At 35.5% G+C, this 26,015-nt stretch overlaps 1 protein-coding gene across 1 annotated transcript; it reads left to right on the forward strand.

Annotated features, from left to right (window-relative positions):
• On the forward strand, positions 1–25,382 carry LOC149015896 (ABC transporter C family member 3-like). Its single transcript, XM_089155650.1, has 10 exons — positions 1–2,376; positions 2,656–2,742; positions 2,825–3,475; positions 3,575–3,739; positions 22,892–23,186; positions 23,288–23,496; positions 23,637–23,942; positions 24,551–24,614; positions 24,937–25,176; positions 25,282–25,382. Exons 1-10 carry the CDS (start codon positions 1–3, stop codon positions 25,380–25,382), a joined length of 4,494 nt encoding a protein of 1,497 aa, XP_089011776.1.
• Positions 25,383–26,015: the final 633 nt, after the last annotated feature.

The raw sequence follows: 26,015 nt of genomic DNA on the forward strand, positions 1-26,015 counted from the left end.
ATGGATGCCTTTGACAGATCAAAGAGTACAAATATTTGGATATTCTTTTCACAGCCTTCTACAAATATTTTCCTCCATGGATTTTCAGCTTCGTCACATCTGATTTTTTTGTCAGTCTTATCTATTTCATGGGTTTGCAAGAGACGTAGGAAGCCTTCAGTTGAAAATTCAAAACCAATGTTGAATAGTACATGCTTGTACTATTCATCAGTTCTTATATCTTGCTTGGGTCTATCTATTTGTGATCTTCTCCTTTGTGTGTTAAACTACCTTCTTGGGTGTAGTGATGGTTGGTCTAATCAAAAGTTGGTTGTGCAACTAGATTTTACATTCAAGACACTCACTTGGTTGGTTATCTCTGCTTGCTTGTACACCAAGTCTTTTCATTCAAGTGAGCGTAAGTTCTCCATTCTACTAAGGATTTGGTGCATCTTCTACTTCCTAATGTCTTGTTCCTATCTTGTTATACATTTTGGTTTGTATTGGAAACATTCATCCTTGTCATTCCTGGAATGGCTCTCTAATGTTATATCTGTTGTGGCAAGTACTTTATTATATAATGTTGGGCCGTTCGCCAAAAGACAAGGAGATCAAGATTTGCATCTTTTAAAGCCTTTTTTGGAAACTGATTCTACTCAAGACAATGGTGATAATGGACAAGGCTCAAATGTCAATGGAGAGAATATAACTCCTTATGCAAATGCAAATCTTCTAAGCAAGTTTACTTTCTCTTGGATGGGTCCTTTGCTTGAACTTGGTTATAGAAAAACATTGGACCTTGAAGATGTTCCTCAACTTGGCAAGTGTGATAGTGCCGATATGATCTTTTCTCATTTTAAGAAACAACTTGAATATGATGGTAACCGCAATGGTAATGGCTGCAAAGCAAGCACACTCAAGCTAATAAGAGCATTGATTCTCTCAACATGGAATGAAATTCTATGGACAGCTATACTCTCCATTGTATGTACGTTGGCTTCTTATGTTGGACCATACCTTATTGATGCTTTTGTCAAGTATCTCAATAGCCCTCTCCAGTTGAAGTATAAAGAGTATACACTAGTTCTTATTTTCTTTCTATCGAAGCTTATAAGATGCATCTCAGAGAAGCACTTGTTCTTTCTATTACGAAGGATGGCAATTCGGGTTCGTGCTGCTTTGTTCTCAATAGTCTATGAGAAAGGTCTCAGACTTTCAAGTCAATCAAAGCAAGGCCATGCTAGTGGAGAGAATGTTAATTTGATGAGTGTTGACGTTGAGAGAACCAGCATTTTTAGTTGGTACTTGCATGATATATGGATTGTTCCTCTTCAAATTATTCTAGCATTGTTGATCCTGTACAAGAACTTGGGACTTGCTTCACTTGCAGCTTTTTTTGGCACGATTATTTTGGTGGTCTCAAATCTCCCTCTAGGAAAACTACAAGAGAAATTTCAGGGAGAACTAATGCATTCAAAGGATCGAAGAATGGAGGTAACATCTGAAGCTTTAAGGAATATGAAGATTCTCAAGCTCCAAGGTTGGGAAATGAAGTTTTTGATGAAGATAACTGAACTTAGGAACTTTGAAACGTCAGGGTTAAAAAAGTTACTTTATACATCAGTTGTGAGCGGATTTGTTTACTCCTCTACTCCAATGTTTGTATCCATGATCACTTTTGGATTCTGTATGCTTATGAGAGTCCCACTTGATTCGGGGAACATTCTATCTGCCCTTGCTATATTTGAGTTGTTGCAAGTTCCCATTTATAATCTCCCCGATACAGTTTCTATGATAGTTCAAACTAAAGTTTCCCTTGACAGGATATCTTCATTCCTTTGTCTTGACGATCTTCATCCAAACATAGTACAAAAGCATTCAAGAGATGGTGAAGTTGCAATCGAGATAATTAAGGGGAATTTCTCATGGGATCTTTATTTCTCTAATCATGCATTAAAAGATATTGATTTTCAAGTGTACCATGGTATGCGAGTAGCTATTTGTGGTCATGTTGGGTCAGGAAAGTCAAGCCTGCTTTCATGCATATTAGGGGAGATGCCAAAAGTATCTGGAACTATAAAGTTGAACGGTACAAAAGCCTATGTTGCACAATCACCTTGGATACAAAGTGGCAAGATATTAGACAATATACTATTTGGTAAGAGGATGGAAAAAGAAAAGTACGAGAAGATCCTTGAAGCATGTTCATTGAAAAAGGATTTAGAATTGTATGCCTTTGGAGACCAAACAATTATAGGCGAGAGAGGGATTAACCTAAGTGGAGGACAAAAGCAAAGAATTCAGATCGCACGAGCTTTATACTATGATGCTGATATTTATTTGCTTGATGATCCTTTTAGTGCTGTGGATGCTCACACAGGAAATCATTTATTTAAGGTACATATTCTTTAATAATATTTGGCATAAAATTTTATTTCTTCTTTTATATAAAAATTTTCTTAACCAAAAGTTGAGCTTTATCTAAGAATAATGAATTTATCATGATTGTTCAAACACAATAAATAAATAAACATAGGATATTAAACTATGAACATTCTTGCATAAAACCAAGACTTTTAAGATATTTACACACAAAAATACAAAAATCTAGAATGATAATTGCATAACAATTCTCTTTTGTGTGCTTAGATGTTTAATAGATGACTTTTTTGACAGGAGTGTTTGCTCGGAATGTTGGGTTCAAAAACAGTAATGTATGTTACCCACCAAGTAGAGTTTTTATCTTCTGCTGATCTTATCTTGGTGAGAATATCATCATTCTTTTACAACTTCAAGCGCATCAATGTTACCTAAAAATGAATATCTATCTTTAAATATTTGATAGGTTATGAAAAATGGAAGGATTACTCAAGCAGGAAAGTATGAAGAAATTCTAAGTTCTGGAACTGATCTTATGGAATTGGTTGGTGCACATGAAAAAGCTTTGGCAAATCTTGATGTTATCAAGCATGGGGCTGATTCAGAAGACTTAATTAATGTTGAAAAGTATGATAATGTATCGTGTGGTGAAAATTCTATTCAAGATGATGAAAAAAGGGAAACTATAAGTTCCAAATTAGAAAATCCAAGTGAATCAAAAGGACAGCTTATCCAAGAAGAAAAAAGAGAAAAAAATCGAGTTAGTCATTCAGTCTATTGGGAGTATTTCACTGCTGCTTATAAGGGGATATTTGTACCATTCATATTGTTAGCACAAATTTTTGTTAAGCTTCTCCAAATAGGTAGCAGCTATTGGATGGTGTTGGCAGCTCCCATTTCGACAAATGGACAATCTCATATTACAGGACCTACTCTTATATTTGTTTATATTGCTTTAATTCTTGGAAGCTCTCTTTGCATACTTATAAGGTCTATACTTATTGCAATTGTTGGGTATAAGACAGCCACTATACTTTTCAACAAAATGCACTTGTGCATTTTTCGTGCTCCTCAATCATTTTTTGATTCAACTCCAAGCGGAAGGATTTTAAATCGGGTAAAATAAATTTATTTATTCTTACCATACAACATATCTTATTTGATCTGCATACAAGTTGATGTAACTATTTTATAAATACATATTATTTTCATATAGGTATCCGTAGATCAAAGTACAGTTGATGCATTTATTCCAAATCAACTTAAAGAACTTCTCATCTCAGTTATAGCATTCTTGGGGACTATAATGGTAATGTCACACATCGCATGGAAAGTACTACTAGTTTTTATCCCCATGATAGTGACATGCATATGGTATCAGGTATGTCTCAAGTCCCATCTACTCCTCATAATTTAAGATTTAAATCAAGCTTGAGAACATCTTTTCCATGGATTGACATTTTATAACACATTGAATATTATTTGATTAAGAAAGCCTGAATTTTACTTCGTTAATTCCAAATTTTATCCAATTGTAGTACATAAATGTTTTCTTTTATTGCTCCTCTGAAGTGTTATGAAAATATACGCAATACATCTATTTCTCTTTGAGACATTTTATGCAAATCGATGCACAGTTTTAGTCCTTTCCTTTTTAAATGAAAAGACAAAAAATTATCAATTTAGTCAAAGTATAGATTAAAAAAAATACTATCAATATATATATAAAATATTTTTTTCCATATTAGATAAAAATAAATTTAGCATACTAGATCTGATGGTTGCTCCATCACCTAAAGCTCAACTAATATTAAGTTTATAATTAATAAAGTTAAGAATTAATAAAGTACAAGGTACTTTTTGATTTATGATTTACATAATAAAGTCATGATGAAGTACCAAGTGCCTAATAGTATAGCAAAGCATATTGCATTAAAATTTATTAGTAAGTAGATCTTAATGTCCTATACTTAGATGTCAAGTTTAACCTAAACAATTTTTGTTTTATTTTTGTAAAGAAATAAATAAATAAAATCTAACTAATAGAACAAGGATTACAAAAGATGAAGTTGAGCTGCAAATTGAAGCTTGACTGGCTAAGTCTTCCAATAAAACCAAAATCTCCAAATGACAGTTACCCAAACTATCGTAGTAATATTGGTTACATAAATAGAAGCCTGCTTGACATTCTCCAGAGTCCAAAACCAAGAAACCTAAGAAGTATTTCAAAGAGAAGAAGTAGATTGGGTAAACCATACTTCATCAATAATAAGATTCATCTTGAACTAGATTGTTGTACAACAGTAGCTGCCAACAAAAATACAAAATCTCTGTTTCACAAAAACAAAAAGTCCAAGCCATTGGGATATGATTCAGGTTAGTGTTTGCTGCAAAAATAAAAAAGTAGAGTGAAAGCATGGTAGTTAAACTATATGTAGAGAATCTAGTCAATAATTCGAAAGAAAGACAACATTGGTGGCTGAGATATGGAAAAATAAACCAAATTTGAATAGTCTTAAAAGCCTTTTTTTTTTCCACAAAAAACAAACACATTAGTGCAACAAAGAAGGTGACTCAAGCTTCTTAGATCATGGTCCAACTGGTCCAACAGCCCAAACAAATTTTCACCATTCACATGAGAGGAATAGATTTCAACTTGATTTTGGATAATCACCCGTAAAGAAATGATAAGCAATTTAGAAGCAGTGTGTGCAACTTTGATCAGCTTCAAACAATAAAGATCATAGAAGGCAGATAGGAGGCTGAAACAATGGAGAGAAGAACTCTAATTTTGATCAGTACGTTGGTTACCTTAATGGGTAAGTCTTATAACTATATATATATACATATATATATATATATATATATATATATATATATATATATATATATATATATATATATATATATATATATATATATATATATATATATATATATATATATATATATATATATATAACTTATTTATTTATAAATAAACTTGAAAAAATATGGTTGCTATACAAGAGCCGTTTACAATAGAATTTAGTTGAGAGAATAATTCAAAAATTGTATGCAAAGACTAACAGATCCGTTATGGTCTTTCATCCCCCCCCCCCTCAAACTCTGCATCGGTAGGTGCAAGAGTTTGTCTCTATGTTTGAAGAAAGCTTATGATGTTGAGCCCTCAGTAAACACATCTGCAATTTGATCCTCTAACCAAACAAAGTGCACTTTTAGGGTGTTATTCTGAACTAAGTCTTGGACAAAATGGTAGTCCACTTCTATATGTTTCGTGTGAGCATGTAGCACTGGATTTGTAACCATTTGTATTGTAGATACATACATTATCACAAGAAATTTCCATTCCTCTTGGAAGTTATACTTGCAAATCACGTAGAACATAAGAAAGCCATAGCAACTCAAATGTTGTGAAGGTAAGGGATTTGTACGTAGCTTCCATACTTGATCTAGATATTGTAGGTTGTTTCTTGGAAGACCATGATAATAAATTATCCCCAAGAAAAGTGAAAACCCCACTAGTTGGTCGGCATGTGTCTGGGCATCCAGCCCAATATGCATAAGTGTTAGCAACTATGAAAGAAAGTTGGGTTGGTTTCAAGAGAACACTAGCACCAATTGTATGCTTGACATAACATAAAATATGTTTTGCTTCTTGTAGATGATCTTCTGTGGGAGATTGCATTAACGGACACACTTGATTGACTGCATATGAGATATCTAGTCTAGTGATCATCAGTCATTGTATAGGTACTACTAATTGTTTGTATGGTGTTGGATCAGGTAGGGGTAATGTCACACCCCACCTGCCAGTCTCGGTTACCCGCCCGACAACCCGTGGGTGCAATCCGTCACAAGATCTAGGGTCTTACCCATCAATAATAGTAAATGCAAAAATTAGATAATCAAGAGCAAGAGCAAGTTCAATAATTAATCAAAGGGGTTACAGGAGTCCAAATACTCCAATAAAGAATCAAAGTAAAGAACCAAATGAAAGTAATCAAGTTCAACAGAATATCGAGTTCGCGGAAGCAATAAAATAAACTAAATTATCTTCTTTCCAGTTTCTTTCTCTAAAACTGAAGTCTTCTCTTCAAAAATAACAAGATAGGGAGTCCTCCAATTCTTCTCCAAGGACTTCTCAAAATGCTTGACGATTTGCCTTCTCCAGCCATCAATGGGTGCTATAAGCACACTCCAAGCATCCGCAGGAGGCTTCGTGGACCACATCTCTGTCTCCCACTGACAGTGTCACATCCTCTTCATATGTGAAGTTCGACCCATGTGGAACTTCTCTGGTTTCTGACGACATACTACCATCTATACAGTTTAATATAACATACAAAGAAAATGAATGAATTCTTACGAACTCAATAAGGATAGCACATTTCTCATACATATGTGAACACAATCAGTAATGCATATATGAAAATAATGATATGAAATAATATGAATGCTACTAAGATCTAACTATGCAAATCTCTAAACAGTTGACATGCTTTAAGATATAACACCAACCCTCCTCTGGGTAGGTGTAGTCACTCTGATCCCTCGCGGACTGGTTACCTCTATTGGAATCCCGAGTAAAGGGGTTAAGTCCTCATCAGTCGTTCATGGTTGGGGTTTAAGTCAACACTCTCTTACTACGACCATTGGCATGAGTATTGGCGCATGTCGAGGTTTCTAATCCAATGCAGGGTCATATTGGTAACACACTATAAGAAGTCCAGATACTTCCCCATAGGCACCAACCAACTCGATTCCGTATCCTTCTCAACCTAGGAATGTGAACCCTCACGAACTGGCTACCGCTGTTGGACTCCACTCCCTAACCCTATGGTCATCAACATATTATTGGGGCGGAATGCTCTCATGACCCCTCACATGGGGGTGGTTGGGCTCATAAAAAAGGCAATCAATTGCTTGGCCCAACCTCCCAATAGATAGAAAATTTCTGTGAAACTTTAGTCCAAACAGATCTCCGTCTCAATTTGTATCCGTTAAATATAGCCATTAGGCTTAACTCAGGACCAGACGAATGACCGTCTGGTTAGACGATCATCCATCTAGCTTGCTTAGCCAGACAGAATTCTATCTGGCACTCTGTGACTAGACGGAAAATATAGCCGTTAGGCTTATGACAGGACTAGACGATCATCCATCTGACTTAACGTAGCTAGACAAAACACCGTCTGGCTAGATAGGATTATGTCTGGCACTCTGTGACCAGACGGACATCCATCTGAACACAGTGTCCCCAATCAAGTTTGGACTTGGACTTGATTGGGTTTTTTGTATTTCTTACCAACCCTAAGCTTCATACACTCTCCTAATATGTTCTAGGTCACTCTAGTTACATGATATACTCATAATTTAATACAATTATATGTGAGTGCATATGGAGGTGCCCTAAGTCCTAAATTCATCTAAGTCTTGATCTTCACATCTTCTTGTGGTTTGAACTTGATACTCATCTTGACTTTGATTCCTTGTCCATGATTGCTTGATCTCGACTTGGGCTTGAGCATCCGATGAGTTTGGTCCAATGAGTCATATTTGATCCACTTGTTTTAATGATGAGGTGGACAATCACAACTTAATGTAGACATTAGTAAATTATGTTTGTTATCATCAAAACTAATGGAAGATGATGTGGCAATGCTGACATGGCATTTCCCAACAATCTCCTTTTTTTATGATGACAAACACACAAGTGATAGAACATATGAATGATCATTATAGACTTAAAGCTATCACTTATGAAGTACCTCAAATGCCCCCAGATAGACATATCACTATGGAGTATTCTAAATACCCCCATTTTATGGAACATAACATTAAGCATCATATTCATCTCATTTAATTGCATGTTTATGTTCCAAAGTTTCTCCCCCTTTGTCATTAACAAAAAAGAGACAAGCATGCAAAACTCCCTCTAAATATCATGCTCCCGCTAAATATGATTCTCCTCCTCAATGAAGACAAGATAGCAATGAGTAAGAAAGAAAACTTGCATTGCATAATATTGTCAATACATAAACAACTGATCATGTTTAAAGACAAGTCTTGTCATAAATAAAGGAGAACATTAATTCCAAAAAAACACACAAGATAACATGAAACATAAAACAGAAAATGACATAACCGGAAACTATTCTTCAACTTCATCATCCTCTTCGCCATCATCATCATCACCTTCACCTTCGCCCTCTTCTGTATCACCTTCCTCATCCTCGACTTTATCATCTTCAGCACCTTCATTTTCTTGCGGCTGGATCAAAGGGATGTTGAGGTGAGACATCATGTGGTGCATGAGGTCTTCAATGGAACCCACGCGAGTAGCCAAAGAATCAAAGCAATGATCAAAGTGTTGTTGCATAGTAGTGAGGCGAGAGTCAAATGCCCGAAACCACAAGCTAGTGGAAGTGGAAGAAGAAGCAAGCTATGGGGCCCGGCCAGTGCACCTTCAATGTCCATATCCTGGGGTGTTGTGGTTCCTTGGCAAGCTACTGCTGCTTTTCTCTTGCGAGATGGACCTCCAATTTTGTCGAGAGGAGGTGGTGAGGGAAGAGAGACCTCATTTCTCAGGCTTACTTCAAACTTCCAGAAGACTTTAGTGAGAAGGTTACCATATGGTAGACTCATATTCCCAGTGACAGCAGACTAAATCATCTAGGAGAGAATAATGTAGGGTAGACATAAGGGTTGATGGAAAAGGATGCAAAAGGTGATATAGATCTGAATGGAGGTGACATCAGACTGGTATCCTTTTCTAGGGATAATGTTCAGCTAAGTGATATGACTAATGGCTTTGGCTTCATCAATGAACATGGTTTGTTGAATGTCCTCGTAGTAGTTTGGCCAATTCTTGGGTCTTAAGAGACGTTGGTAGACTTCTTCTATGTGGATATCCTCAGGTGGGGTATCTTTATAGGTCCAAAATATGCGAGCTCCTTAAGTGGAGATCCCAAAAAAGGTGTGAAGGGTGGGGATGGTGAAGGCTATGTTCACCCCTTTGACATAGGAGATGACTTTTAGATCTTCTCCCTTTCCTTCATGGAGAATATTCGTGTCGAAGTGAGTGACAAGTCGGGGGTATGTGGACTCATCGGCTCGAAGGATGGGACTCCAACCCACGTCCTGGAAAAAATTTTGGATTGGGAATTGAGAGAGGGTGACAAGGTCAATGTTCTTGCCTCAATGTGAGGCTTGACAGTGCAAGGATAGCGTTCTTGGGCCCTAGTGTCTCGAAACCATTTGTCTAGCCTAAGGGAATCCTTAGGTGATTCATCATGAGGGGTTGGAGGAGGAGCAACTCTAGAAAAAGAGGCTCTAGAGGAACCACCTCGAACAGACAGATTTTTTTAGTGAGAAGTCATGTTAATTTGTCAACCACTAAGACCACATACCCAATAGTATAAGTAATCACATTATACCTAGGCCTAATCTTAACTTTGAGAGAAATCTTGAAGATTTCAATAAACAGTTCAAGGTATTTACCTTGCCAAGGTTCACTCATGGATGCAATGTTGAAAAATAGAGAAAACTTGTTTATCTTTAATTACCAAGGGTTCATGACTAAGATTTAAAAATCAGTTGTTTCAACTAAAATCAAGGTAAAAACCAGATTTTAGGAAGACAGTTAAAAGAGAGTAAATTTTTCAAAATTGTGATTGGATGGGATACTAATCCTAGTTGTGAAAAATATAGCAACTCACAAAGAGGTTAATTGTATCCACGAATTCAAAAGAGATTGATTTTTGCTAAAACAAGAAAAATCAACATTGAACAGGGATCCTTTTTAAGAAAAATGAGATGACCACTGTCATCAGAAATTTTAGAGAAGATCAGGATTTCTTTTCTAATCATATAATGAGGATTATCAACCATTACAGAATTTATGAAATGCATGGGATTAACAAGAACCAAAAAAATCCAGGGTGAGGAATACAGCAACAGGTCAAAATTTTCACGGGTAAAAAATTGATATTTGCAACACCATAGAAGAAATCGAACAAGGTTCTTTTTCAAAATCAGACAGAAGTGCAAAATAATGCGACCAAGATAGCACTTGCAGGTGTGAACAAAAAAAAAATTTGAAACCAAGACATAAGAAAAAAACGTAGGATTTTAAACCAAAACAATCCAGGGTTCTAGAAATTTTCAGGATTTTAGTCAAATCATTTGGGTTAGGTTTCCAAAAATAGGTTTTAGATGGTGAGATGTTATCAAGAATGTAATCAAACATGGATTCATTCAAATGGAAGCAAGGGTTTTAGATGGAACTTACCAAATCACACGATTGAATCTTCCACTTGAAGAGATAATCTCACGAAGATGAAGTTTGAGGGCTTGAAGGAGACTTTTCACTCAGTCACTTGTGATCGCACGCACCCAGAGAGAGATAGAGAGACTTAGAGAGAAAGAGATGGAGAGGAATGGGAGAGGTGGAGTTAAAATAGGGATTTGAAAAGAATTTGGTGACCAACGAAGAGTGGGAGTGGGAAGTGGGTTTTAAAAAAAGATATGTGCGTGTGCTTTAATTAACCAAACAGAGTTTTCGTCTGATTCACTGTGACCAGACAGTCGTCCATCTGATTGTTGTACTTATAGATTTTATTGGGTCTAGAATGGGGAATTTGTGATGGGTTTTTTTCCCCTTACTTATTTTAAGAGGTCAATGAGCCCCAATTCTCTTTTTAGTTCAACAAAATGTCCTTCACTTAAGGGTTTCGTGAATATGTCCGCCAATTGGTGATTTGTATCAATGAATTCAAAGACAATTTCATCATTTTAAATACAATCACTAAGAAAGTAATGTCTAATATCAATGTGCTGGACTCTTGAGTGAAGCACATGGTTCTTACTGAAGTTGATGGCACTAGTGTTGTCACACTTTTTTTTTTTGCCCTATCAAGTGTTGTCACACTTGATTGGGCATTTCTCAAGATGAACCTTATAGTCTAGTAAGGTTTGTTTTATCCATATCACTTGAGCACAAGACTTACCGGCAGCGATGTATTCCACTTCGGTTGTCAAAAAAGCAACACAGTTTTGTTTATTGCTAAACCATGACACTAGGCATGGTCCAAGCAAGTGACATGTGCCACTTGTACTCTTCCGGTCAACATGACAACCGACAAAGTCAACATCCGAAAAACTTAATTGGTCAAATTCTTGACCCTTAGGGTACCATATGCCTAAGTTTGATGTGCCTTTCAAATATTTGAATATTCTCTTTACGACACAAGCATAAGATTGTTTAGGATTGACTTGATATCTTGCACAAGCACAAATACTAAACATGATGTTCGGTCTACTCGCCGTTAAGTATAGAAGGCTTCCGATCATACCTCTATACTTGGTGGTATCAAAAGGCTTCCCATTCTCATCTTTTGATAATTTCAAAGATGTACTCATGGGTGTTCCACTAGCCTTTTGACAAGTTACATTGAGTTTCTTTATGAGTTCTTTAATATATTTGATTTGACTAATGAAAATACCATTTTCACTTTGTTTAATTTGCAAACCAAGAAAAAAATTTAATTCACCCATCATACTCATTTCAAATTCATTTCTCATATAAGTACCAAAATCATGACATAGAGATTCATTTGTAGAACCAAAAATGATATCATCCACATATATTTGAACAATAATAATGTCATTTTTTTTATGCTTCACAAATAATGTGGTGTCTACCTTACCCATCAAGATCTCTTTAGAACTAGAAATTTGCTTAATATTTCATACCAAGCTCGTGGAGCTTGTTTAAGTCCATATAAAACCTTCTTAAGTTTGAAGACATGATTGGGGTAGATAAGGTCTTCAAATCTTGGAGGTTGTGCAACATACACTTCCTCCATAATGAAACCATTTAAGAATGCATTTTTTACATCCATTTGATATAACTTGAAGTTCTTATGGGATGCAAATACCAATAGCATTCTTATAGATTCCAACCGAGCTACTGGTGCGTAGGTCTCATCAAAAATCAATTCCCTCTTGTTAATTATACCCTTGGGCAACCAACCTTGCTTTGTTTCTAACAACTTGACATTTTCATCAAGCTTGTTTCTAAATACCCATTTGGTGCCTATGATGGTATGGTCTCAAGGACTTTGAATGAGTTTCCAAACATCATTTCTTTCGAATTGATTTAACTCTTCTTGCATGGCCATGATCCAATAACTATCGGTTAGGGCCTCTTTTGCATTTTTGGGTTCTATAGTCGACAAAAATGCAATATAATTATAGAAATTTTGAGTTCTTGATCTAGTTTGGATTCCTTGACCTAAGTCACCCATGTTTTGTTCAAGGGGATGGCATTTCCATGGAACTACCTCCTAAGGTAATTCTTGAGAGGGGGTTTCACTATCTTTGGGATCATTTTTAGGTTCTTTTAGAGATAAGTTATCCACTTTTTCTCTAATGACATGTTCAACCCTCCAATCATTATTCTCATCAACTAAAGGTTTATATTTATCCTTAGGTGGAAATACATAACATGTGACGTTCATTGATTCTTTCACAACTAAGGTTCTTTTATTTAACACTCTATATACCTTACTATTTTGAGAGTAATCTAAGAAAACTCCATCAAATTTTCCCTTAGGGTCCTTAGTGTTCAATATAGTGCATTTACATCCAAGGAAGTGATCAACCCTAGCTACTTTATTGTAATAAAGTTCATATGTTGTCTTGTTTTAGAATTTTCTAATTAAACCATGATTCAAGACATAACAAGCAGTGCTTGTGGCTTCCGCCCAAAGATACTTTAGCAATGAAAATTCACTAAGTATGGTTCTAGCCATTTTTTGGAGTGATCTATTCTTTCTTTCTATCATTCCATTTGATTGGGGGTCCTAGGGGCGGAGAAGTAATGGGTTATGACTTCTTTATCACAAAATTCTCCAAAATAGTTGTTATTGTCAAATTCCCTCCCATGGTCACTTTGAATGGTGGTTATGAGGTATCCTTCTTTGCTTTGAATTTTTTTTTAACAAGAATGGTAAATTCTTTAAAGGCATCATCTTTATGTTTTAGAAATAGAGTTCATATATACCTTGAGTAGTCATCTACAATGACAAATGTATAGTGTTTACCACCAATCCTAGCTATGGGAATAGGTCCAAATAAGTCCATGTGAAGATGTTCTAGTAGTTTACTAGCAGAGACTATGTTCTTGGATTTATGAAATATTTTGGTTTGTTTTCCTTTTTGGTATGCATCACAAAAATAGTTTTTATCAAACTTTATTTTTGGAAGATTCCTAACTAGGTTGCTTAATGCAATGATCTCAATTAACTTCATATTAATATGACCTAGTTTTTTATGCCAAATAAGAGTTTATTCATGTGACATAAGACGAGTCATATTAGGAGATGATTCATTGAAGACACAAGTATAGATGTTATCTCTCCTAATACCTTTTATAATTAAATTTTCATTCATATCTTTCACAGGGCAACAAGAAACATTAAACGTAACTTTATAGCCTATACTGCACAATTGACTTACACTAAACAATTTATATGATAGTTTATCAACTAAATATACATTTGAAATAGAAGTACCTCCAATGTTAACTTGACCAATGCCAACTATTTTTCATTTGCTATTGTCTCCATAAGTGACGCATCCTCCATCATATGATCTAAGCTTTGTGAAGAGCTTTGGATTTGACGTCATGTGCTTGGAACAATTGTTATCACTGTACCATTCACTTTTCTAGTTTTCATCGAGCAAACCTATATAATAAAGAAAATATATGCATTGGTCCCCACGCCAACATGGGTCCAACTTGGTTAGATCTTATTGGTTCCATGTTAAACCAACTAGGTTAATATCCCTTGGGTCCTTGAAATCTTGGGTCACAACTGTCAAAAGGTTCTTAGACTTGAGATTTTTGTTTCCTTTGTCCTTTAATGTTTTGACTTCTTTGTCAGGCCACTCATTAGGTTTGAGCTTTTATAGAAGTTTTGACTTCTTCTAGGTCTTTAATGGTTTGGCATATATGGTCTAAATAGAGGTTGAGGCATATTCTCATAAGGTGCATAGTAGGGATATGGTCAATTATAATCAAACATCATTTGATTTTGGTTTGGCCAAAATTGGTGATGTTGTTGGCTTTAGACATTTTGGTAATTTTGGGATTTTTGCCACCTATAGTCATAATGGTTTTGGTATCCTTCATTACCTCTTGAATAGCCTTTATTAGAATAATTTAGTCCTTTTGTTCCTTGTTTGGTCCATTCTTTTGGTCTCCATTTTTCCCTTTCCTTTGTTAATAGTAATTTTATCTTCCAATTTTTCCTTTATCGGTTTAAGGTTGAGTCTTGTTCCCACCTTAGATGTTTCCTTGAACATTTGTGGGTTTTGGTGAAGGATTCTTTCTAGATGTTCCTTTTTCAAATCTAATTTCCTTCCCCTTTCTAGGAGTGGAGGTTTCACCATTGAATCTAAGTCTTTCTTTATCTTGAGGACTTTTTTTTTTTTGGGGGGGGGTTTCCTAGAGAATTATCTAAATTCTTTTGTCCATTTGTGTACGTCACAAAGGCATTGTTTAGATCAATATTTTCCTTTTCTATTCTCTTAACGTACTCCTGTAGGTCATTTATGGTGTCATTAAGAGAAAACACTTCACCTTTCAAGACCTTATTTTTCTTTTCGAGTTTCTTGCTTAAATTATACAAGGTTTGGAAGCCACTAACTAGATCTTTCTCATCAATGTCATCTATTTCATTTTCATCATTAATGGAATCAAGACTATCGTATATAGAGTTTACCTCAAGGTCTTGATCTTCATCTGATTTAGTCATCATGGCTAAATTGATCTTCTCTTCATCGGATTCCTCATTTTCTTCCTCATCATCGCTTGTAGTGTAGGTAACTTTGACTTTGTAGGTTTTCTTCTTTCCTTTGTTATGACATTCGATTTTAAAGTGACCCCATTTTCTACACTCAAAGCAAATGACATCTTAAATGTTATTGGGTGGGGTTCTTCCTTTTGAAAATTTTTTACCTTTTGATTCTTTGAAACCTTGTCCCTTGGGTGGGTATCTTCATTTTCTTCCTTTGAGAAATTTCTTGAACATCCTTGTGATAAGTGTTATATCATTATCTAAATTGCTTTCTTCTCCTTCACTTTCATCATCATTCTTGGTGGAGCTTTTAAGAGCAATTGACTTCTTCTTTGGCTCTTTTGAGTGACTTTCTTCATATCTCTTGTCTTCCTCAAGCTCTGCCTCATGTGCAAGTAAGGATCCCATGAGCTCATCAAGTGTGATATTTTCTAAATTTCTCACTTCTTGTGTTGCGGTCTTCTTGGGTCTCCATGAAGGTGGAAGAGCTCTTAGGATTCTTCTTATCACATCCTCATTAGCAAAATCCTTACCTAGACTATGCAACTTATTAACAATATTAGTGAATCTAGTAAATAAAGAAGTTATATTCTCATCATCTAACATCTTAAAGTTTTCATATTGAAGCATGTGAACATCCAAATTCATCTTTTTTATTTTGTTGGTTCCTTCATAGATAACAACCAATTTGTTACACATTTCCTTAGCATTCTTGCAAGTACCATATCTATTATATAACTTTTCACTTAAGGCCCATTGTAGAAACATTTTGGCTTTATGGTTTGCTTGGGATTTGACATTGCCGGTTCCATCCCATTCAGTCCTTGGTTTGGGTATTTTGTTACCATCTTTATCAAACTTGGTAATCTCATTGGGTCTACATATAATTATGTCACAAACATCAATAATGGCACACACAAAATCTTCAAACCTAGTTTTCGAATATACAAACCCTTTTCCATCAAAGTATGGAGGCTTAGAGGTGTTAAGTCCTTCGGATCTTGAAGAATATTGGTTGGATGATGATGTCATGATCTTTTACTCTTTTAGAGATTGATTTCAATCTTAATTTTAGCTCCCGCTCTGATACCAATTGTTAATACAATCTAGAGGAGGATGAATAGGTTGCAACTAGTGGACTTGCCTAATTTTTTTATTTAATTGCAAATACAAAGTAAATTGTAGAATTCAATGATAGTTAAGAAATGTAATCAATCCACAAGACAAGTATTTTATAGCGGTTCGACTTTGCAAGTTTACGTCCACTCCTCTCTTGGCCTCAAGAGAGTATTCTACTAGTGATTCTCTTTTAATACAATGGGTATAAATCAAACCCTTTACAATCTATTTTTACTAGGGCAAGAGTACCCTTTACAATCTTTGTTCTAGGAAGGACAAACCACCATTTACAATCTTTTTTCTAAGTAGGGCAAGAGAACCCTCTACCAATTCTAATCAACCTAGACTAGAGTTAAACAATCAATATTTGAAAAAGTGAATAATATTACCTAACAAGGGGAGTGACATTTTACCCCTTGTATGAATGTGATGCAATGAGGAATGAATGTTCAAGATATGAGATGCACCACTAATGAAGTTATAGCCTTCAATAAGTTCAAGCTTGACTCCATGAGCTTGCTTGAGACCTTTGGAATGTCCTTCAAAGTTGGTTGGAGTTAGAAGACAAGTGATCAATGTTAGTTCACCAATTTGAGAGCTTTGAGAGTTGTGAGGTAGTAATTGTTCAATAGGCAAGGCAGAGCCTCTCAAATGGGGGTGGTTGGGCTTATAAAGAACGCAATCAATTGTTTGGCCCAACCTCCCAACGGATAGAAAAATTATGTGAAATTTTAGTCCAGACGGTCTCAATTTGTATCCACTAAAATATAGTTGTTAGGATTAAGTCAAGACCAGACGGACGACCGTCTGGTTTGCCTTAGCCAGACAGAATTCTGTTTGGCACTCTATGACCTGACGGATGTCCGTCTACAACACAGAGTCCCCAATCAAGTTGAGACATGGACTTGATTGGGATTTTGGTATTTCTAACCAACCCTAAGCTTCATACATTCTCCTAAAATGTCCTAGGTGAGTCTAGTGACATGATATGTTCATAATTAATACAATTATATGAGTGCATATGGAGGTGTCCTAAGTCCTAAATTCATCTAAGTCTTGATCTTGACTTGATCTTCGCATTTCTTATGCTTTAAACTTTATACTCATCTTCACTTTGATTCCTTGTCCAAGATTGCTTGATCTTGACTTGGGCTTGAGCATCTGGTGAGTTTGGTCCAATGAGTCAGATTTGATACACTTATTTTAATGATGAGCTGGACAATCACAACTTAATGTAGACATTAGTAATTTATGTCTGTTATCATCAAAACTAAATGAGGCTCATGTGACAATGTTGACATGGCATTTCCCAACAACTAGAATTTTTGCAATTAGTTTTGGAAACGTTGCTTAAGCTACAACAACAACAACAATAAGCCTTGTTGCAACTAAATGGGGTCGGCTACATGGATTCTTGTCTTCCAATCAGTTATGTTTGTGGTCATGCTAGATAAAAGGCCTAAGTTGTGCATTTCTTTTCTCACCACTTCTCTTAGGTTATCTTAGATCTACCCCTAGCTCTTCTAGTACTTCAATCTGGATTATATCACTTCTCCATACAAAGGCATTTATAGGTCTCCATTGAACATAGTTGTGCCACCTCAAACAACATTCCCAAAGCTTATCACTTATGGGAGCAACTACCAGACCAACTCTAATATGATAATTCCTTATCTTATTCTTCCTAGTTTTGCCACTTATCCATCTTAGCATTTTCATTTTTGCTACACTGAATTTATTTATATTATTCTTTTTAACAGCCCAACACTCTGCACCGTACATCATTTTGGTCGAACGACGATCTTATAGAATTTTTCTTTAAGCTTTAATGGAATATGTCGATCACACAAGACCCCGGACTCACCTCTCCACTTCATCGACCATATTTTAATTCTTTGGGAAACATCATCCTCTATATCACGTATTTTATTTATGATTGAACCTGGGTACCTAAAAGAATCACTCTGAGGAATCTCTTTATCGTCAAGTTCCACCACCTCATCATTTGCCCAATCATGACTAAAGTTACAAACTAGATATTCTATCTTTTTTCTATTTAATTTAAAGCTTCTTGATTTCAAAGTTGTTCTCCATGATTCTAACTTGGTATTAATCTCCACTTGAATCTCATTTATCAACACAATATCATCAGCATAAAGCATTCAACAAGTGACCTCGTCTTACAAGTGTAAATAAATATGGGCTTAAAGTTTATCCTTGATGTAGCCCAACGGTAATAGGGAGTTCATTACTTTGTCCCCCCCCCCCCCACTGTTCTTACATTTGCCACTGAACCATCATACATATCCTTAACTATGTCTACATATTTATTTGCAACACTTCTTTTCTCTAATACTTGCAAAATTAACGATCTAGGAACTCTATCATAAGCTTTATCTAGGTCAATAAACATTGCACAAGCTAATATGTGAAAAATAATAGGCCAACACAAAATCCTCTTTCTTAGGAATAAGACAAATAAGGGTATGAATATACCCAGACGGAAGACAAGAAGAAGTGAAACGAGTAGCCAGAAGTCCATCAGGGGCAAGTTCAATTAAGTTGCAAAATTGCTAATAAAAGATGGCTTGGAAACTATCAGTCCCTGGAGCTTTATGCAGATTAAATTACTCATCACATTTTGCACTTCCTCCAGTACCGGGGCCATCACTAATATTCCTCAAGGAGATCTCAAGAGATGATAGTAGGAGAAACACATTCAACATAATAAGCATCCAAAGGGTTAGAGGAAGTGAAGACATTGGAAAGGAAAGATGACTATTCTCTAGCAATATCAATAGGATGCTCCAACAATGTAGCCTGCAAAAGATTAGACACACCTAAGAACTTGTTTTCAAATATGGCTTTGGTGATTGTGGTAAAAGCAACTACTTCATGTGGAGATAAAACTGTGTCTTGATTTTTTTTTATGCCAAAAGATCCACTCAAACTTAAAGGTTCAAAGAAAAGGTGAAAGCTCAAAAACCAAAAAAGTATGCTGGGGGAACACATCCTTAGCAAGTAAATGATAAGTAAAAAATTTAGCACATAAGTTGTCGATGCGACCAGAAATTGAAGCATTCCATTTAGAAAGTTAATGAGAAAGGGGGGACAACTTGATATAGTGGGGATGAAGACCTAAAATATTCCAAAGATTGTGTAGTATTCTGCAAATTGGGATGAAGTGCCATGCATTATGAAAATAGAGAAGTTTTCAAGAAAAAAATAGCTCTTCCCGTCATATTAACAAGGAGAAAATTATGATCTGACCACAACAAAGAATTTCAAAGGGAAGCTATCAGGGAATAAATGAAACCAAACAACAGATCCAAAAGCACAATCCAAACACTATTTCAAAATGTGAAGGGGTTTTCTTTTTTGGACTACATAACCAAGATCCAAATTCTGAAATTGGCAATTCATGCAAAAACTCGTGAGCTGAGGAAGGTAGGGCAAAATGTGCCCCTTTCAACTGTTGTAAATATGTTTAAAACTTAATTAATATTATTTTATATTTTTATATAAATATATGTTTTAATTGAGTCTTTTATCCTATGGTTTTTATAATAGAAACTTTAGTCCCACATCGGGCTTAGAGGAACTAATTATCTCGTTTATATATAATAAATACATATGTAATATTACTTTGGGGTTAGGATCAAACCCTGTGCGATGCGAACCAAGCATAGACCTTGTTGTGACCCAACCATGGTTATATAGATATATATTAATTAATATTAATAATTCTATATGACTTGGGGACTTGGGGACGTGGGTCATAAGCCTTGATCCGGAAGGCCCATTTTGTCATGTGCCCTAATCCGGAAAGCCCACTACTAGGTGAAAACATGGAGATGCCATTAGAGAGGCACTTTCCTTTAGGGAGGTCAGCTGAATAGGTACATAGGTACCTTCACAAAGAGAGGTGACCTTACATTTTCGCCCACACCCTTTGGGGCTCTATATAAACCTATTTTTGAGTTCATTCTTTACACTGAATTTCCTCCTCCTCTTTCTTTCTCTCTCCTTGTAGTTATTTTGTTAAGCAGTGAACATAACCTGATTACACCTTAAGTAACCTTTCTAGGGTTCAACCTTAAAGGTTTGGGCTGAATGATCTTGGGGTGAAGACACAATTAGAACCCATATTGCACAATTTGGGTTGTCTAAATACCTTAAAGAAAGTACCTCTGGTACATTTCACTTTGAAGAAGTATTATGATTACAACAACCATTCAAGTGTTTGTGCAGATTCCTCAACAAGTTTCAACAAGTTAAGGTATTTAGTACTGTCCTACTATGGCTACTGAAAAGTTTCAACACCAACTTGAGGAGAAGGACCATCCAGGATGCTTGGAGTGGATAAGGCACCATAGCCAGGAGTTAGCAATATGGTCACCCACTTCTAAGTCGATATAATACGAGGGAGTCAGAATCAGAGGATGAAAGGGAGAACGTGCAAGATAGAAAAGATTTAACCCCTCCAACCGTGGAAAATGTAGAAGATGGCTGAACCGAAGCATCAAGTTTGTGCTTTGTAATTGGAACTAAAAATAATCCCACAAAACATGGAATCAGGCTTCTCCGATGCTGCGAGTTCTGTAAACAGCATAGGTCATCCATCGCTAGTGCCCTAGTTAGTATTGGAGGGGCTAAGGGACTGGCAAACATTGTGAGCAGGTTGTGATGGTATCTCCTTAGGAAACTCATTTACTGATCAGAACCCATAGGCAATCAAAAGGATCATACTCCATTACAACACTCCCTTGTTTCAAAGTCGCTTGACCCACAAACTATTGCAAACAAGTTTGTGACACCCACTGGATTGCAAGAACGAAGCCATCATTTTGGTATCACTATCCGCCTAAAAGGACTCAGGTTGAAGTGCAAAGCATGTTTGACCTATAGACACTTCCATAAAGCAATTTAACTAGCAAAGGAGAACAATGCACCCATTGGAAAAAACCTAGTTAGTAATTAAGATTGTTTGTGGTGCATACTTCAGAGACATCATATAATAGTTGGATTTAGTGAATGCAACCACATCCGCCACAAGCTGAATACGATACAGACCTGATAGCCACAGGGAGGTAGATCGATTGGTTCAATCACTAACCTACCTTGATCAAACATAAGGTCTCTCTCCATAGAGAAGAAAAGCTAACAAAGCAACTTGTTTTTAAATGTTGAATGTACGTGTATTCTACCCTCTTACGTAAGTCCTTTTATACAACCATTCTAAAGAGACATAAATATTAAATGCATCATCCAACCACGAACTAACATCTACCTAATAATGACTCAACCACTATCTAACTCTTGACAAAAGATAATTCATTTTGACAAGAATTCCTTATTTCAAATTATAGCTCCTTTTATTGACTTTGATGAAAATCTCAAGGACTAAACTTGGGCTTAGATCTAACCCATGAAGGTCATAACATGTGAGCTGATTTTAACCTTTTAAAACAGTCTTAACCTATGAAAGTCATATGCTAATTTAGCTTATATCCTTATCCCTTTAATGAGCTTGACCCATTTTGGACTTTTTTCCTCTATTATATGTCTTCAGTTATGCATCACTTGCATTGCAGAATTCCACAAAGAAACTTCCTTTAACAAATACCATAGGTTTCACCAAGATGAACCAAATACCACTTTAAAGCCTCCCTAATAGGTTTTGGAAACCTAGTAACAAACCCAAGAAAAGTCTTCAACGCAAAATGTATCTGAGCTAGAACTAGAACCCCAAATATTAGACGGGTGGGTGAACCTAGCTACAAACAAAGATGCCCTCCAAGTTCATGAAGTGAGTGCCAGTTACCAGGTGGGTGAACCTTGGTGCAGGAGGGTTTTTGCCCTAGAGTCATAAGAAAAATGTCTTTTGAAGTGAGTATTTTGAGGATTCCGAAATATTTCAACAGACTTGGTAACACTTAATTGTGAAGATTGATGGCAAAGAAGTAATTGTAAGGCTTTCATATGAGGGTACCAATAGATTCGATGAGAGTTACTTGTCTTTCGTCCAATTAAGAGGGAGGTACTTTTTATATGTCATGAGGGAAATTATTTGTCATTTGTCCAACTAAGATGGGAGATACTTGTCAATTACCTTTCAATTTTAATTTGATTTCATCATAATATTCTAGATTTAAAAATAATAATAATAATAATAATAATAATAATAATAATAATAATAAGAGAGGGAAGGAGATGCAACAAAATTTTGTATACAAGTTTGTTCATTATTAGTGAAAATTTGATCTAAAATTTGGAGATTGAATATTCAACATGCATTTATATATTTAAATAGCATCTAATAAAAATGAAAAATATTTTTAATTAGTAAGAATATAAAATTAAATGTTTCTCTGCAATTTTATCCTATGCATTGGTATCACTATGTCACTATCTATCATCTAAATGTAAGCAATTCACATTTTTCAAATGACTCATAAGAAGAGTACTTTTTTTATTTAATATATATTACTACATACTCCTATTTTACTGATTTTATTATGATTTTTTTAACCATTATTGTGTTGAAGCAATACTACATACCTGCAGCACGAGAACTATCACGCTTATTTGGAGTATGCCAAGCTCCAATTATACAACATTTTGCTGAATCTTGTTCAGGTTCAACGACAATCAGATGCTTTGATCAAGAGGAGAGATTTATTGACACAAACCTCAAGTTAGTGGATGGATATTCGCGGCCTAAATTTCATTTTTCTGGTGCAATGGAATGGTTATGTTTCCGTATGGATATGTTAGCATCTATGACATATGCCATTTTTTTGATTTTCTTGATCTTTGTACCAAAAGGAGTACTCAGTCCTGGTAAAACCTTGAACTTAATTATGGAGCATCATTTATGGCATCATGCTCAACAGATCAGATGAATGAGTTTCATTGACTTTGTTTTCTTTTCATTGCTAAAGGTATCATGGGTCTAGCAGTCACATATGGGCTTAGCTTCAGCATGCATGGAGTTTTATGGGATCTTAACCAACTTGAGACTAAATTTATATCTGTTGAACGAATACTACAATATGCCTACATCCCCAATGAACCTCCATTGTCGATAGAAGAAAATAAGCCAGGTTGTGAATGGCCATCACAAGGGATGGTTGACATTATTGATCTACAGGTAAATCACTAATCGAGATTTTTCAAATCTTTATTTCCTTATTCATTTCATCATTTCTATAGAACATATCCTCTAAAGCTTAGTCCTTCCTATTCACTTCAATTAAGCTTTATAATTAAAAACTTTAATGTGTTTTGTAGGTACGGTATGCCCCACATCTTCCTCTAGTTTTGCGAGGTCTCACATGCACTTTCCATGGGGGAATGAAGATTGGGATAGTTGGGCGAACAGGTAGTGGTAAATCAACACTTGTACATGCTCTCTTTCGTATGGTTGAACCAACAGCTGGTCAGATTTGGATAGATGGTATCAATATTTCAAATATTGGACTTCATGACTTGCGCTCAAAATTGAGCATCATCCCACAAGACCCAACTATGTTTGGAGGAACTCTAAGAAGTAATCTTGACCCACTTGAAGAGTATACAACTGAACAAATTTGGGAGGTAAGGTTTCTTTTCTTTATATTAAATTTTTTAATAATGATAACGTTAGGATATCTGGACATAGGTTTTCCCGGGTGATGATTAAAAAGGGCAAGCCTAATACCAAAGGTTTCTACAAAAGCAGAGTCTAGGGGTGGGTGGGCAATTTTCCTACGCAGCCTTACCCCATAAATTTTTGCTAAGAGGCTGTTTTGATACCTTAACCTCAAGCCACAACTGTGATTCACCGACAATTGCACCTGGCTGGTTATTCTAATAAAAAAGAACAGATTACAATAATTAGTTATTAATACATGTATTTATCTGAGCTCCATTCTCATGGTGTCTTTTTTTTTCTTTTTCTCTTTCTTTTTCTTTTTTCATTTTTTCCAATTTGTGTAATCCTTTCTATTGAGATATTCAAATAACGTGAAGGATTATTTTGCCTAAAATATTCTCTTCATTAGGACTCTATAGGTGTACTATATAATTATTATTATTACCTAATTTTCCATCCCCACATGATACCCTTTTACCTGTTAAATTCACCTTTTTTTCTTGTTCATCTTTAATACCTTCAGTTATTAAGCAACACGGTAAAACTAAAATAAAAAATTTTACTGTCTTAGACTTTGGATAAAATTCAGCTTGGCTATGAAGTTCGAAAGAAAGAAATGAAGCTTGATTCAGAAGGTCAGTTTCTTTCATATTCTCTCTGTGCCAAAGTTGTTTGATTATTTTTTCTTAAGTTCATTATCCTCTATCTTATTTCTATTATTGTCATGGCATCTCTTTGATCCATATACCCAACTACATTTAGTTGGATGTTATGATTCGTTATGTGTCAAAGCTGTTCAATAATAATTTATTCATGTATAATTGCACTATGTTTTTTAAATTTATTGCATAAAAGTTATATTACAAAAAAACTAAGCTTTTAAGTCACTGACAAAAAATAGGACAAAAGTTGATGATAAAAGTTCTTGGCTAACTCATCTTCATATTTTTGTCATAGTGACTGAAAATGGAGAAAATTGGAGCATGGGCCAACGGCAGCTGTTCTGTTTAGGGAGGGCATTGCTTAAACGGAGTAAAGTATTGATACTAGATGAAGCTACTGCTTCAGTGGATACTGTGACTGATAATCTGATTCAACAAATGCTTAGACAACATTTCTCAGGCTCCACCGTCATTATAATTGCGCATAGAATAACATCAATTCTTGATGTCGATATGGTTCTTCTCCTTGATAATGGTTAGTAGATATTAATTAGTACATCTCAATTACATTTGTCAATTGAGTTTCATGATATTTATTCTCATCATAATCTAATCAATTGACATTTTCATTCTGAAGCAGGTTATATACTGGAATACGATTCCCCAGCTAAATTGCTAGAGAACAAATCATCTTCATTTGCAAAGCTTGTTAATGAGTATACTCGAAGATGTAATTCCTAGTTTCTAGAAGACTAATACGTGAATCTTGAATGTTCAAACGTAAAGAGATTGCATTAGTTTATGGTGCATTGCTATTAAGCATGACAATATATTGTTGGGAGAGAGATAATGAAGGAAAAAACTCAGTTGGCATGAGGTTTAACTGTCTGAAGTTTTTGGAGTGTATGGACGACGATGATTTCAATGGAAGCAGGAGTACACAGTTTTCCTAATCAAGGGCTTCAGGATACTTTGCAATGTAAAAGTACTAGCATATAAAAAGGTTTGGAAGTCTAAATAGAGGTTGCAGTGAATAGCTTATGGGTGTGAAGATGAATTGATTTGATTAAGGGAACAATGTTGGCAGTGAAGTGGTTTTGTGATGATTGGAAACCAAGGAGAGAGAAGTTTTTTTGAGAAACTCTCGGAAATTTAAATGTGCATGGCTACTAATCTAGGACCATTAAGCAGTTGCTTGTAGATTCATCACCTATAACACTTTCCCAAAAAATAAAAATCACCTATAAGAAGAAAATAATTTCATACCATCAAATTAGTTATTTAAAAGTTCCTTGAAGGAAAGTCTGCTGACAGTCCACTGCTAATCCAGCCAAAGGGCGATGATAGGAGGAATTCTCTGATGCTTTTACTCTC

This window comes from Hakea prostrata, chromosome 5 (assembly GCF_041222555.1).
Source record: "Hakea prostrata isolate BN-2017 chromosome 5, UWA_Hpros_2, whole genome shotgun sequence".
Taxonomy (NCBI): Eukaryota; Viridiplantae; Streptophyta; class Magnoliopsida; order Proteales; family Proteaceae; genus Hakea; species Hakea prostrata.

What these genes read in the sequence shown, in the direction of transcription:
- LOC149015896 (XM_089155650.1), top strand. Translation starts at nt 1, where the DNA reads ATGGATGCCTTTGACAGATCAAAGAGTACAAATATTTGGATATTCTTT. An exon ending in GCGGAAGGATTTTAAATCGG is followed by an intron (nt 3,476 to 3,574) that starts GTAAAATAAATT and finishes ATTTTCATATAG; the next exon opens with GTATCCGTAGATCAAAGTAC. An exon ending in TGACATGCATATGGTATCAG is followed by an intron (nt 3,740 to 22,891) that starts GTATGTCTCAAG and finishes ATTGTGTTGAAG; the next exon opens with CAATACTACATACCTGCAGC.